This window comes from Petaurus breviceps, unplaced genomic scaffold (assembly GCF_028583685.1).
Source record: "Petaurus breviceps papuanus isolate PSGF00001 unplaced genomic scaffold, PetGlider_PUasm1.0 64, whole genome shotgun sequence".
Taxonomy (NCBI): domain Eukaryota; kingdom Metazoa; phylum Chordata; class Mammalia; order Diprotodontia; family Petauridae; genus Petaurus; species Petaurus breviceps.
Genome location: NW_027186428.1, coordinates 488,068 through 501,992, shown reverse-complemented (window position 1 = coordinate 501,992; position 13,925 = coordinate 488,068). Strand labels below are relative to the sequence as shown.

At 34.9% G+C, this 13,925-nt stretch overlaps 1 protein-coding gene across 1 annotated transcript in view; it reads right to left on the bottom strand.

Annotated features, from left to right (window-relative positions):
- Positions 1 to 204: 204 nt before the first annotated feature.
- ZNF839 (zinc finger protein 839) overlaps positions 205 to 13,925 on the bottom strand; it is a 38,970-nt gene continuing 25,249 nt past the window's right edge. The window contains exons 5-8 of the mRNA XM_069103740.1: positions 12,734 to 12,883; positions 8,976 to 9,113; positions 5,977 to 6,112; positions 205 to 3,210 (exon numbers count right to left, since the gene is read on the bottom strand). Coding sequence (XP_068959841.1) covers positions 2,327 to 3,210; positions 5,977 to 6,112; positions 8,976 to 9,113; positions 12,734 to 12,883 — 1,308 coding nt within the window. The 3' untranslated portion in view covers positions 205 to 2,326. The remainder of the gene's footprint in view (positions 3,211 to 5,976; positions 6,113 to 8,975; positions 9,114 to 12,733; positions 12,884 to 13,925) is intronic.

The window sequence follows — 13,925 nt, the reverse complement described above, 5'->3', positions numbered from 1 at the left end:
TCTGAATGCTATGATATAATGATCAAACTTATATCCAGAAGAATCAGAGAACTGCACCTCCCACCTTTTATCACAGAGTCTGTGTAGATTCTACAGGGATGTAGAATACTGCACATCTTTTTTAACGTTTGTTACAAGGGAGCCTTGGCGGGGTAGTAGTAGGAAAGAGGGTAAATTCAAAAATAAACAATGTTTTAAAAAGTATAAATTCAAGAAATTTTAATGAACTAGAAAATAAGTAGATTTCCACTGATTGAGGAATGGCAATAAATTATGGTATATGAATAGAATTATTCCACTGTAACACACAGCAAGTATGGAGACCAGAGAAACTTGGGAAGACTTTGATGAGTTGAAGCAGAGTAAGTCAGAACTAGAAAAAGTCTATATGATGAGGGTGGGGTGGGCTAAGAACAAGATTTTAGAACTTTGATCAATGTAGTCACCACTGATAGATAGTGAAGCATGCTTCCCCTCACTGTCACCAGAAGTGGGGAACAGAGGTAAGAAATGATGCACTGGTATTCACCCATGGTCAATGTGGCAACGTTTTGCTTGACTATACTTACTTGTTTTGAGTCAATAAGTATAAATACGAGCTCAGTACCATGCAAGGCATTAGAAATACAATTACAAAGAAAAACAATCTATTCACAGAACACTTATACTCCAGAAGGTTCCACTGAGGGTAGGGAGCCTTATTGTGAAGTGAAAGCGATGCAAAGTCTTCAATATAGCACTTAAAAAGGAAAAAAGCCACCAGACTGGTTGTATCCACTAAGGATGTCAAAGACAGAGATAAAGGTCTTATATATACCCAATTACTTCTATCAACACTTTCAGTGGCATCAAAAAAAGGGGAGAAAGGTGGAAAATAAGAATTTTATTCCCATAAACTAGGAAATGGCTGAACAAACTATGGCATATGGATACAATGAGATATTATTGTGCCATTAAGAAATTACAAATACAAGAATTCAAATTAACTTGGGAGGGCTTATATTGACCAATGAAGAATAAAGAAGGCAAAATCTAGGTAAAAGTCTGCACAACAACCATAATGCTGTGAGGAAAAATAACACTAAAAAGATATGAGGACTCAGATAAATGTAATGACCCATCTTAAATCCTGAAGACTGATGATCCATTCTTTAGACATATCAATTTGCCATTTTTATCACTTATACTTTATTACAGGGAGGGTTCAATGGACGGGGCAGGGTAGTAGTACATGAATACTGGGAAATTGCAGCAGTATAAAGAAAATTTAATAAAAACATTGTTTTAGAAGGAAAAAGCACCAAGAAATTTGAATACTAGTCTTGATTCTGGCAACTATGTCATGTAGCATGAGTCTCAGTTCCCTGAGAAAAGATTATTGTGAGAATCAAACAAGATAATCCAAAATTATTATTTTAAGAGAAGTACTATGATAGTCTGTATTGCATATTTTGGCACTTGATTATATGCTACTTTTGATAATTCTGATTGTCTCATTAAGTCTTGTAACCCTTTGTGAAAAACAAGGGATGAGGTCAAAAATTTATTTTTTTATCTCCCCATGGACTATTTACATTTAGTATAATGACTAAAACATCGAAGTTTGCATTGTAGAATATTACCACAGACTAGGGCAAATTCTATTGAACAAAATCTGTAAAAATTGAATAAAATAGACATCTTAGAATGTGAAGGGTCTTCAATCAAAGTAAAGGGTCTCTTTACTTTTCCAGAGGAAACTGAAGCCCAGTGAGACTTGACTAATATACTAGTTCTTTCTTGAAACAGACCACAAAGAAATTGCTCAAACCCCAGTTCTTCTATCTCATCTCTAAAACTGGGATAGTAATAATGATATTCTACTTATTTTCCAAGGAAAATACCTTACAATCAATTTTTCAAAAACATATCTTCCAAGAAGTTTCCAAAATAGACATCACTGTCAAAATGCAGTGAAGCAAACTGCATTGTGGTAGGTAGAAAGGGAATGGGAGAGTTGTAAAAAGTTTCATAAAACAAATGATAATGTACTTTTCACAACATTCATCAAAAGCTCTTGAAGTTTTAAAAGATGTTTTAAAGATAAGGTTTTAAATAAAAAACCAGCATGGTTTTTGGTTAAATTTAGCTATTTTCAGTTCGGACAAGATACATAAAAAAATACATTTCACTGTAGAAACAAGATACTTCTTTATAAATAAGTTAAAAGGCCCACCTGTTTCAGTATTCACATTAGAAAAATATACATTTGTTGAAATAGGCCATCTCTTTAGACAACTATATATAAATGTAAAAACTATGGTTCTGATACTATTTAATTATGAGTTCAAATGTTCTCACTCTGGTTCTGTCTTTCGACTGCCAGTAATGCTTCGAGTGTTTCTAGAGGAAGTCCATCGGGTGTACTGATGTGCACTGCAGTACCATCGACCTCTGTTACTATAACAATGTCATTAGCCTCTGATACAACTGTTCCTGGATGAGACAGGATAAGCCCATCTGAAGTCTGAATAAAAATCTGTTCATGTCCTGGAGACAATTCCTGGCTCTCATCAGTAATTTCGAAGGCCAGAGTTTCACGTACAGCAACTGCACTATCCTGCTCCCTTTGGACATTCTGTAATGACTCAGGGAACTGGTCCAAATTTTCAGTAGAATTTTCAAGAATGCCCTCAGTGGACATAGATGCTTCTAGTAAAGGGTGATGCTGTGATTCCAAAGAAGTCTGGCATGAACTGTCCATGGGCACATCTGTTGACGAAATCTTTTCAGGCTGTGGTGTTATCTCATGAATCTCATTACCTGGATTAAAAAATTCCTGATGAGATTTACAATCCTCATTCTCTCTTCTGATTTGAATCTCATGCCCAGGCCATGGGGAATCTTTATCAGATAACATGGTACAACAGAAATCAGAAATGGCAGATATATCAGAAGTATTCTGGTCAGGGGGGTGATCATGAACATATTTATGGAGTAACTCTGTTTGTTCTTGAAACAGAATACCTGGATTTTCTAACTGGGAACAAGTTTTCATTTCTTTAACAGCCTGGAATAGGATAACAGAATTTGCAGGTTCATTCTTGCTTTCTACATCAGGAAATGCTTTAGGCAGCTCATTCTTGCCTTCCACATCAGCACATGCTTTAGGTGGCTGGCCAGTTTCTTCTGAGGACTGAGATGTAGTCCCATTAAGCAGGAGGTTGAAACCTAAAGCATGTGGGAAAAATTAAACATATAAACATTTAATGGCTGTTCAATAAATTAACTTTAATATATATAATAAAACCACCATGATCACATATCCTATTATCATTTTCATATAATCACAATTGCAAATGCCCCAAAATGCACTGGAAGTAAAAATTAGTGGGCATAAAATGAATCACCCAAAAAATCTATAATCAGTAGAGGTGGTCAAGTTATGTAGTGAGAACAAGACAAGCCAAGTAAGATAACAGTATGCAAGAAACCCCAGAGACTAGGTAGATCCTTTTTGGACAATAAACATGGACAGGAGATGCTCAGGAGTACTCCCACGAAGAGATCATAGATCCACTGATTTCTTAAAATACTGAATTGCAATTCAGAACATACATGCTATATTTATGCTTGTGTATTATCAATTATACTCAGTGTTATACTCAGTTCCATAGGGGAGGAATAGGATCTTATCTGAATTCTGTATCTCTCCCTGGGCCAAGCATAGTTGCCAACATAAAGATATACATTTAAATTTAGTGTTTCACTGTAGTAAGCATAAGCTAAGTCTTGATTATATTGATTATTTATTAACAATTACCAATTATATATTAACTCCCTTAGCAAAAACTAAAAGAATGAAATCTTACTAGATGGGACTGATAGCAAAATTTGTTTCACAGAATAATTTTAACAGCTAAGAATGATTTCATCTACATACCTACACCCGGCACTGCTATGGCTGAAAAAAAAATCATTTTCCAGTGCCCAAAGCTCTGGTATTGGCCACAATTGCCTTTAAAAAGGTTAGTTTTCAAATGACAGTACTACTTTGAGGACTATACAGCAATTAATTTGAATCTAATCATTATTATCCTAAGTGGCATTTATATAATGCTTTACAGTTTGTAAAAACTTTGACATTTATCAAATGAGATGATTCTCATTTGTCCCTACCAAAAATCCTCTGTACAACAGGTATCATCCCCTTTTTAGAGATGAAATTGCAACTCAGAGAAGTTTAATTAATTTTCCAATGGTCACAGTTATTTGTCAGAGGCAAAATTTTAACCTGGGTGTTCCTGACTCCAAGTCCATCCTATATCCATATCCAAGTCTATTCGCTATATCTCTACCTCAACAAAAAGAAACCATTCTGAAAAAGCAAAACAGAAATGAAACATTCAGCATTACATCATACATTAGCTTGCAGACTGCTGACAAACAGCAGTTTGGTAGGTTATTAACCTAACTAACCAGTCAGATGAATCTAAAACAAAGTTAACCCTTGAAATGATCAAACCAGTTGAACAAAGACAGCTAGAAAATACATGGACATTTTTTAAAATGCACATAAGAGAACAAAAAGAAGTCTAAACTCAATCATAGACAAGCCAACAGCTTTAAAAGATACATATTAAATTGCAGTATTATCAGATTGACATACTAACTGGTTTTGCTATTTTTTCTTTTTCTAAAAATGTTATTGTATGGAATAGCTTTCTGGGAGAGGGCAAGAAGAGGGATAAAGGGGGAAATTTAGTCAATATAAAAATCAAAATAAGAGTAAAAATTATTTTTTTCAAGTATGCTGAACTCAAAAATAAAATCAGGTTTTATGTAAGAGTCAATTTCATATGCAATCCTTTTTTTTCTATGTATATTTTAGTCAATGTTTGTTACTTTTACTAAACAAAAAAAATTTCAATACATGGTTGCAATGATTTCTAAGGCCAATTTGGTAGGTCATGTTATAGAACACGGGACCTTAAAAAACCATGTTGTCCAGCCACCTTATCTTACAGAAAGAAAAAATGAGTATAAGAACAAAGGCATTACTAGCTCGGGTTTGACTATGTCATTCCCCAGCTTCATAAATTCCAGTAGCCCTCCATTACTTCTGGAATAAAATTCAGGCATTTAAAGGCATCCAAAACCTGGCTTCAATGTAACTTTGCAGCTTTTTACATTTTACATTTTCACATTTTAAAAGTTTATTTTTTTAATTTTAATTTTTTAAACCCCTTTGCCAAATTATAGATTTCTTCAACCTCTAAACCTGGAATGCATTCACTTCCAACCTCCATAAGAGAACTCCTGGTTTTCTCAGCTCCAGGACCACCTTCTTTCTCCAAGACAATGTCCCTATCTTCAAGGAGCTTACTATCTAGTAGGAAAGATGAGATATATGTACAACTAAACAGAATGTAGTAAGAAAGGGTACAAGGGAACTGCACTGAAGCTTGGAATCAGGACCTAAGCCTGAATTCTTGCTTAGACACTTACTAGTTGTATGTTCATGGACATCTCTTAGTCTCAGTTTCCTTATTTTAAAATGGAGATAATAGCACCCACCCCATAGGGTTGTTTATATACAAAAAGCATTGTGCCAAATAAATACTTGCTACTGCTATTACTGTTATTATTGGAAAGAGACAAGAGACATCATGTACTGGGTGGAGGTTGGCTATCGTGTGGAAGAAAATCCTGGTAGGTTTCCTACAGGGACCCAACCTGTGTCTAAAAAAAAAGTGATCCGAAATATAGTCATGTTGTAAGCAATGGGGAGCTATCAAAAGGTTTCTGAGGAACTAAGTGACACCCTCGAGAGAGTATCACTTTAAGCAGAACTCTTATAAACCTAAAAAACCTTCAAACACTGAAGATAATAAACTGGTCATTCCTCAAGAGATTACTTTTTAAAAATTTGTAAATAACCTGAAATACTACTGAACAATTAGTGCATACAGTCATTGAGTGCCATAGAAATGTTACCTTCAGTGTTAACTTTGTTACACAAAGGTATGGTTTTCTCCTTGAATCCACTGTGACTAGCAGAATTATCATTCATGTTCTTGGATCCACTTTCTATCCTGGTTCTTTTGACTGGCACTGGCACTTCTTCAAGTATCTATGAATAAAAATCCAATTCACTAAACAACATGAAAAATGTACCTTTTCTGATGTGTCAATAGTGTTAGGAATGTTTAAGAATTAAAATTACAGTAATTGAATGTTTCAAAGAGTAATTAATTGACTTTGGCACAGTTGTAATTATTCACATTTCTGTAATGCTTTTAGGATTTATAAAACAGTTTCCATACATCAAGTAGGGAATGCAAGCACTATTATTACAGAATCTGATATCACTCTACTAAAATATGCAAGATGGTTTCCCTGTAGCTTATAGAATAAAATACAAACTCCTCAATTTGACATTTAAAAACCTTCAGTCTGGCTCTGGCTTTATTTTAAAGCTTTATTTTTCATGAGTCTTCTCTTCACATACTCAACACACCAGTCAAAAATCCTGAATTCAGCCTTTTGCCCAGGTTGTCTCCTACTCCTGAAAGTAATTCCTTCTCACTTAGAGTCATTAGCTTCCTATACAGCACAAGTCGGGGACCATTCAGCTGATCTCCCTACTTGTTAGGGTTCTCTCCTGCCCAAGATTATTTTGTACTTATTTATCCATGTAAATGTTTAATCCCCCCATAGAATACAAACACTTTGAGCACAGGTGCTAACATTCAGGGGTTTTATTTCCCTTTTTCCCCCTTAATAAATGCTTGACTGAATGAATTTAAATGAATTACCAAGCATGCAGTAGCATTATATTAAGATACTTATAAGTAGTGGATATATGTGGCTAATTAATAATTAATAAATAAAAGGGCTTTTTTCTTTTTAACTAATGTATTAAAATTATTAAGCATATCATTCCATATATTTACTCTATTACTACTGGTTTCCAGCCTAATGTGTTACCTACAAAATATCATATAATGGACAGAGAGCTAGCTGGCCTCAGGATCAAAAAGGTCAAATGTCAATCAAGTCCTACCTCTTACACATGATCATTGTGTGAGGCAAATCACAACCTCTCAATACCTGAGGCAACTCTCTAAGACTATAAGTTGCAGAGCAAATACCCATCTGCAAAGAGAGGAATGTTCTCCACAATGAAACCACAGGTCCAATCCACCCCCCCCCTCCAAAAATTATCTATTTCCTAGTAGAACTGTAACATCCTTGGGAACAATACTATCTGTCTTTGTAAGCCCAATATGGACAGCATAATGCAGAGTATGCTTTTGGTAAATGTTTGCTGAACTGAATGCTAATAAAAGTTTGGCTTTTTTGACATGCTGGATAACTGCAAAACATTTAGATTGTGTGTGTGTGTGTGCATTTTGTCTAAAGAAATGCTTAATTATAATTCCTACTTAGATCAACTTTATATTTATCAGATATAACAGCTTAAAACTGCACTAAAACTTTTGTATATCCACATATCTGGAATCAAATCAGCCCAATTCTGCAGAAGAAGAAATAGCACAACTGGAATAGACTTCAGTGTTTCAAAGTAACAGGGACTGTAGTTGGGGGTTTTTTTTAATCTTTAACACTTATTTTTAAAAATTTTAAGATCCAGATTGTTTTGTATTTAATTGTATTCCTAAGAATAGCTAAATCATTCAGAGTTGATCATAATATGATATTGCTGTCACTATGTACAATGCTCTCCTGGTTCTGCTCATTACACTTTGCATTAATTCAAAAAGTCTTTCCAAGATTTTCTGTTCATTATTTCTTATAACACAACAGTATTCCAACACAATTATATACAACTTGTCCAACCATTCCTTGATTGATGGGCATCCCCTCAATTTCCAATTCTTTGCCACAACAAAAAAAGTAACTATAAATATTTTGGTACATATGGGTCTATTTCCTTTTTGATCTCTTTGAAATACCGACCTATATGTGGTATTGTTAGATCCAAGGGTAAGCAGCTTCATAGCCCTTTGGGATATAAATTGTTCTCCAGAATGGGCGAAAAGATGTCAAGGAAACAGATTCAGCAGTATCAGACCTTAAATCATCTTCCAGGGTGAGAAAATTGTTGAAGTATAAAATAGATAATTCTGATAATTTTAGATTAAAGTTTTCTTGTATAAATAAAACCTATGCAGCCAAGAATATTAAGAATGAGTCTTATGGGGCAGCTAGGTGGCACAGTGAATAGAGCACTGGTCCTGGAGTCAGGAGGACCTGAGTCCAAATCCAGCCTCAGACATTTAACACAAAAACTAGCCATGTGACCTTGGGCAAGTCACTTAACCTCAATTGCCCTCCAAAAAAAAAAAAGACAAGAATGAGTCTTTTACAATATATCTACTATGGAAATGTTTTGCATAGCTACACATGTACAACCTATATTGAATTGTTTATCTTCCCAGTAAGAGTGGGTGACAAGGGAGAAAGGGAATGAATCTGGAATTCAAAGTTTTAAAATCAAAGGTTTAGCACAGTACCTGGCACAAAGAAGGCACTTTATATATGTTTATTAATTACTGACAGATTAAATAAATTAACTCCATTTTACAAATAAGAAAACCTGAATCAGAGAAGTTAAATAATGTTCTAAAGTTACAAAGCTGAAAAGTTATCAGAGCTGGGATTCAAAGCCAAGTCTTCTCACTCCAAGTCCAAGGATTTTTTTCAATTCAACAAACACTTATATTAAGTACCTACTATGTGAAAGGATTCAGGGATTCACATAGAAAAACAAAAACCAACAACTCCTGCACTCAAGGACCTTACATTCTACTGTGGAAACACAGGAAATTAAATACAAAAAACATATACAAAGTAAGCTCCAGAGGGAGGGCACTTGCAGTGGGGGAGGGGGGGTAGAGAACAGGAGAGGCTTCCTTATAGGAGGTGGCACTTCATAAGTGCTACATAACTTTTCCACCACAAATACCTACCTCATTTTCTCTTTTCTGTCCAATAATTTCTCCTAGCCTCACTTCAACTGCACTGAGCGTATACTGAGGCAAAAAGCCATTCTTTTCTAGTTCTTTCTTCTGTAGAAGCTCTTTCGTAATTCCCAGTGACTCAGCAACCTAGAATTTAGGGACAAAAAAAAAAATTAAAGAAAGTAACAACTTTTCAAGGACAAGTAAATAATAACTACATGACTAAACACAATTTGGTACACAGAGTCCCTCTTTTAAGTTAGTCACTACATAATCAGGCAGGGACAAAGATATATGATTACAGTGAGTACCAGTAGCAAAAAAAGTCATTCCCAAAAATTAAAGTTGCGGTGTTAGCAAAGTTTAGAAGAGGACACTGCAAAGGTTTTCTTAAAACTTCATAGTTCTCTTCCATGGGGCCTGAAAGCTCATCATAAAATTGACTTAGAACTAAGGCAGATTTCTTAATGATACCAGCTCCCATTTTAAATACGCATTCCAGTTCTTTTTACAACAGCCCCAGAGAGGTAGTACAAAGAGTATTATAAACCCATTTTACAGATGGAGAAGCTGAATCTCAGAGAGGTGAAATCAATTCCTCAAGGTCACACACCTAGTAAAAGTCAGAGCCAAGATTAAGGCCTAAATCTCCAGGCTCTTTCCCCTCAAGCTGCCTCCATACACTATGACTCCTCCTCCTGGGGACAGTCACTGGTCTATTTCCTTAAAAACATTCATGCATACTGAGCTACGAATTGCTTTTTCCCCATTGCCATAACTCACATCCAGGGGATGAAAAAGGAGGGACAGGAGACTACATAGATATTTCAAACAAAACCAAAGAAAACAGAGGAAGGGAAAAAAAGGATTCAGGCAAGTTTTGAGCCTACCAACCTTGACAGTGTCCCCTTAAAAACTGATGCAATGTCATTTCTCCATAGAGGCTACATCACTGATGGACTACCTATAAGAGATGGATTTAGATGGATGTATACAGTATTAAAGCAAGACAAATTTTGGCATGTGAAAAGGATGAAATCTACATTTTGTAATTTAAAGTAAAACAAAACAAAAATCACATGAATTCAATTCAGATTAAAATAGCTTGTTAGAAGTTCAGTTTAATTTACTGCAGTGTGTAAAGTTCTAATTTGTACTCTCAATATACATTTGCAGGTCCAACATTTCATTCCAGTATGTTAAAAGCCATCTTGTTTCCAGGGGTTTTTCTAGTATTCGTAATAGTTTAATGTATAACTTTTAACCTTTTAAGATATCCAAGGGCAGCATCTAGTAAATTTTAAGGAGATATTTAATAAATAAATGATTAGATGCTCTCCACAGATCTTTTTTTAAGATAATGTAGGTGAGGAATGTGAGTTTATCTTGCTTTCTAGTTCAATAAAGTTTAAAGTTTATATACTAATGTATGTAAATGCACAGCCAAGAGAGACAACGTATAAGTCTAATCATCAATTCAGTTAAACTTAAACAATGAGGGCCCTTATGGTCAGCAGTGAGGGAGATGCAGAGGATGTGGTTCCTTTAGTCTTATGGTATAGTAGGAAGAGAAGAAAAACACTAATGCCAACAATAGACAGAATTAGGACCAAGTGTTGTGAGATCAAAGGAGGAAGGTGAATACCAGTAGGAGTGGACCAGCAATCGTGGAGGAAGTGGCATTAACACTGGACTTTAAAAAATGGATAATACACCAAGAAATTATTTTATAGAGCTAGAAAAAAATAGTAATAAAATTGATCTGGAAGAACAAAAGGTTCAGAATATCAAGGGAATTAATGAAAAGAAATGATAGGGAAGGTGGCCTAGCCATACCAGATTTTAATCTGTATTATAAAGCAGCAGTCATCAAAACTACTTGGTACTGGCTGAGGAAGAGTCGTAGATCAGTGGAATGGAATAGGTACTCAAGTCACAGTAGTTAATGACTATAGTAATCTATAGTTTGATAAAACCAAAGATTCCAGCTTCTGAGATAAGAACTCACTATCTGACAAAAACTGCTGGGAAAACTAGAAAATAGTACAGCAGAAACTGGGCATGGATCAATATCTTATACCATATACCAAAATAAAGTCTAAATGGGTTCACAATTTAGATATAAAGGTTAATACTGTAAGCAATCTGGGACAGCAAGCAATCGTTTACCTGTCAGATTTATGGGGAAGGGAAGAATTTATGGCCAAACAAGAGCTAAAGCATTATAAAATGTAAAATGGATAATTTTTATTACATTAAATTGAAAAGTTTTTGTACAAACAAAGCCAATGTAACCAAGATTAGAAGGAGCAGAAAAATGGGAAAGAATTTTTACAACCACTGTCTCCAATAAAGGCATCATTTCTAAAACACACAGAGAACTGAATCAAATTCATAAGAATACAAGTCATTCCCCAGTTTATAAATGGTCAAAGGATATGAACAGGCAGTTTTCAGAGGAAGAAATTAAAGACATATATAAGCATATGAAAAAATACTCTAAATCACTACTGATCAGAGAAATGCAAATCAAAACAACTCTGAGGTACCACATCTCATAGGTCAGATTGGCTAACATGACAAAACAAGAAAATGATAAATGCTGGAGAAGATGTTGGAAAAATGGAACATTAATGCATTGTTGGTGGGGTTGTGAACTGAGCCAACTATTCTGGAGAGCAATTTGGAAGAATACCCAAAGGGCTATAAAAATGTGCATACCCTTTGACCCAGCAACATCACTTCTAGAGCTGTATCCCAAAGAGATCATACAAGTGGGAAAAGGACCCTTATGTATAAAAAATCTTTATAGCAGCTCTTTTTTGTGGTGGCAAAGAATTGGAAATCAAGAGAATGCCTATCATTTGGGGAATGGCTAAACAAGTTGTATATGAATGTAAAGGAATGCTATTGTGCTATAAGAAATGAGGAGCAGATGGACTCCATAATAACCTGTAGAGAGTTCTATAAACTGATGCTGAGTGAGGGGAACAGAACCAGGAGAACATTGTACACATATCATATCTGTGATGAATGACTTTGATAGACTGTGCTCATCTCAGCAATGCAAGGTTATAAGACAACTCCAAAGGACTCATGATGAAAAAGGCTATCCACATCCAGAGGAAGAATTACAGAGTCTGAATACAGATTAAAGCAAACTACTTGCTCTCTCTCTGTTTTGTTTCTTCTTTCTCGTTATTCATTCCATTGGTTATAATTCTTCTTTACAATTTGACTAACGTTTAATATGAGGGTATATGTAGAACCTATATGATACTGCATGCTACCATGGAGGGGGAAGAGAAGAGAGAAAATTTGGAACTCAAAAACTTGTGGAACTGAATGTTGTAAACTTATAGTAAATAAATTTTTAAAAAATTTTAAATAAATAATAAATGCTTACTGATGGACGGATGGAAATTCAATAGGAGAAGAAAGAGGAAGTCATAGAGAATTGGTGGTATGCACAAAAGCAAAGATGCCATAAAGTCCAGATCATGTTCATTAGGCAGTGTGGCCAGAATGTAGTAAATATAGAGAACAGTAAGGAAGAAATAAGTCTGAAAAATTAGCATCAGATTATGAAAAATTCTGAATTCTAGACAGAATTTATCCAAAATAAAGATGTTATCCCAAAAGCTAAGTACAAAAAAGTTGGTAAGATGTTAAGAATAAAAATACATTACTGCCTATGTTCATTTGTAAAAGGACATTTAAAAAAAAATAACTTTAGTATGCAAACTCCCTTTTCCTATGCCCATTACCTCATTATTTTTTATTTCCAGGGATTGCTGAGAACTCAGAACAGAGTTACTGAAGTAATCTTGACACATTTTCTTAATCATCTTATGCAACTCTTCAAATTCCTTATATACATCTGGGAAAAAGGGCTTTGTTGGGTGACTCTTTTCAACCTTTGGTGAAGAAGAAAAAATCTAATAGATGAAGTAGTAATATTTAAAATACAAATAATTCTTATCAAAATAAATGGTATACTGATACTTTTAACATTCCTGTTACTTTCCAATAAAATCCTAACCCCACCCCCCCAATCCAAAGAACTTTTCCTTGTACCAAAGAAGTATATTTAAGCAAACAAAACCAACTCATTGGAAATATCAGGCATGTGCTTCACTCCATTTATAGTCAACCACAAATTCTCTGTCAAAAGGAGTTCTCAGTGGATAGAGACGCCAGGCTCCAGCTGGGCCTGGAGTAAGGAAGACCCAAGCTCAAACACAGTCTCTTAAAAGACACTTAACTAGTTGTGTGACACTGAAAAAGTCACTTAACCTCAGTTTATCTTAATCCACTGGAGAAGGAAACAGCTAATCACTCCACTATTTTTGAGAACAGAGGAAAAGGAATCAAGTGCCAGTCAATGGCAGAAGCACAATGTCACAACTGTACTATTCCTGCATAGGTTCAAATGGACACAAAAAGGATGAAAAAATGCCTATTATAATGTCACTGATTTAGAGCTGGAAAGGACCATGAAGATCACTTGATCCAACCTCATTTTATAGATGCAGAAATGAGGACCAGAGAAGTTAAGTGATTTCTGATCTCAAACAAAGAAATGACTCTTTTTTTTGCAAAGGAAGGCAATCTACTTTTGCACTTGATCCCATTATCATAAAATTACCCATATTATCATTCCCATTTTATCACCCCTAATATCTATCTACTAGGTTCCTTCCCTACTGCCTACAATTACACCCTTATCTCCTCTATGTCTAAAAATCCCTCACCTGATCCAATTATTTCCTCCTCCTTTTATCACCTCTCTCTTTCATGGCTAAACTCCTTAAGAATGCCATCTACATTTAGTAATAACTAATATTTATATAGTACTTACTATGTGCCAGGCACTGTGCTAAGCACTTTATAATATTAATTGTATCATCTGATCCTCCCTAGGAGGTAGGTATAATTATTATCTCCACTTTACAGATG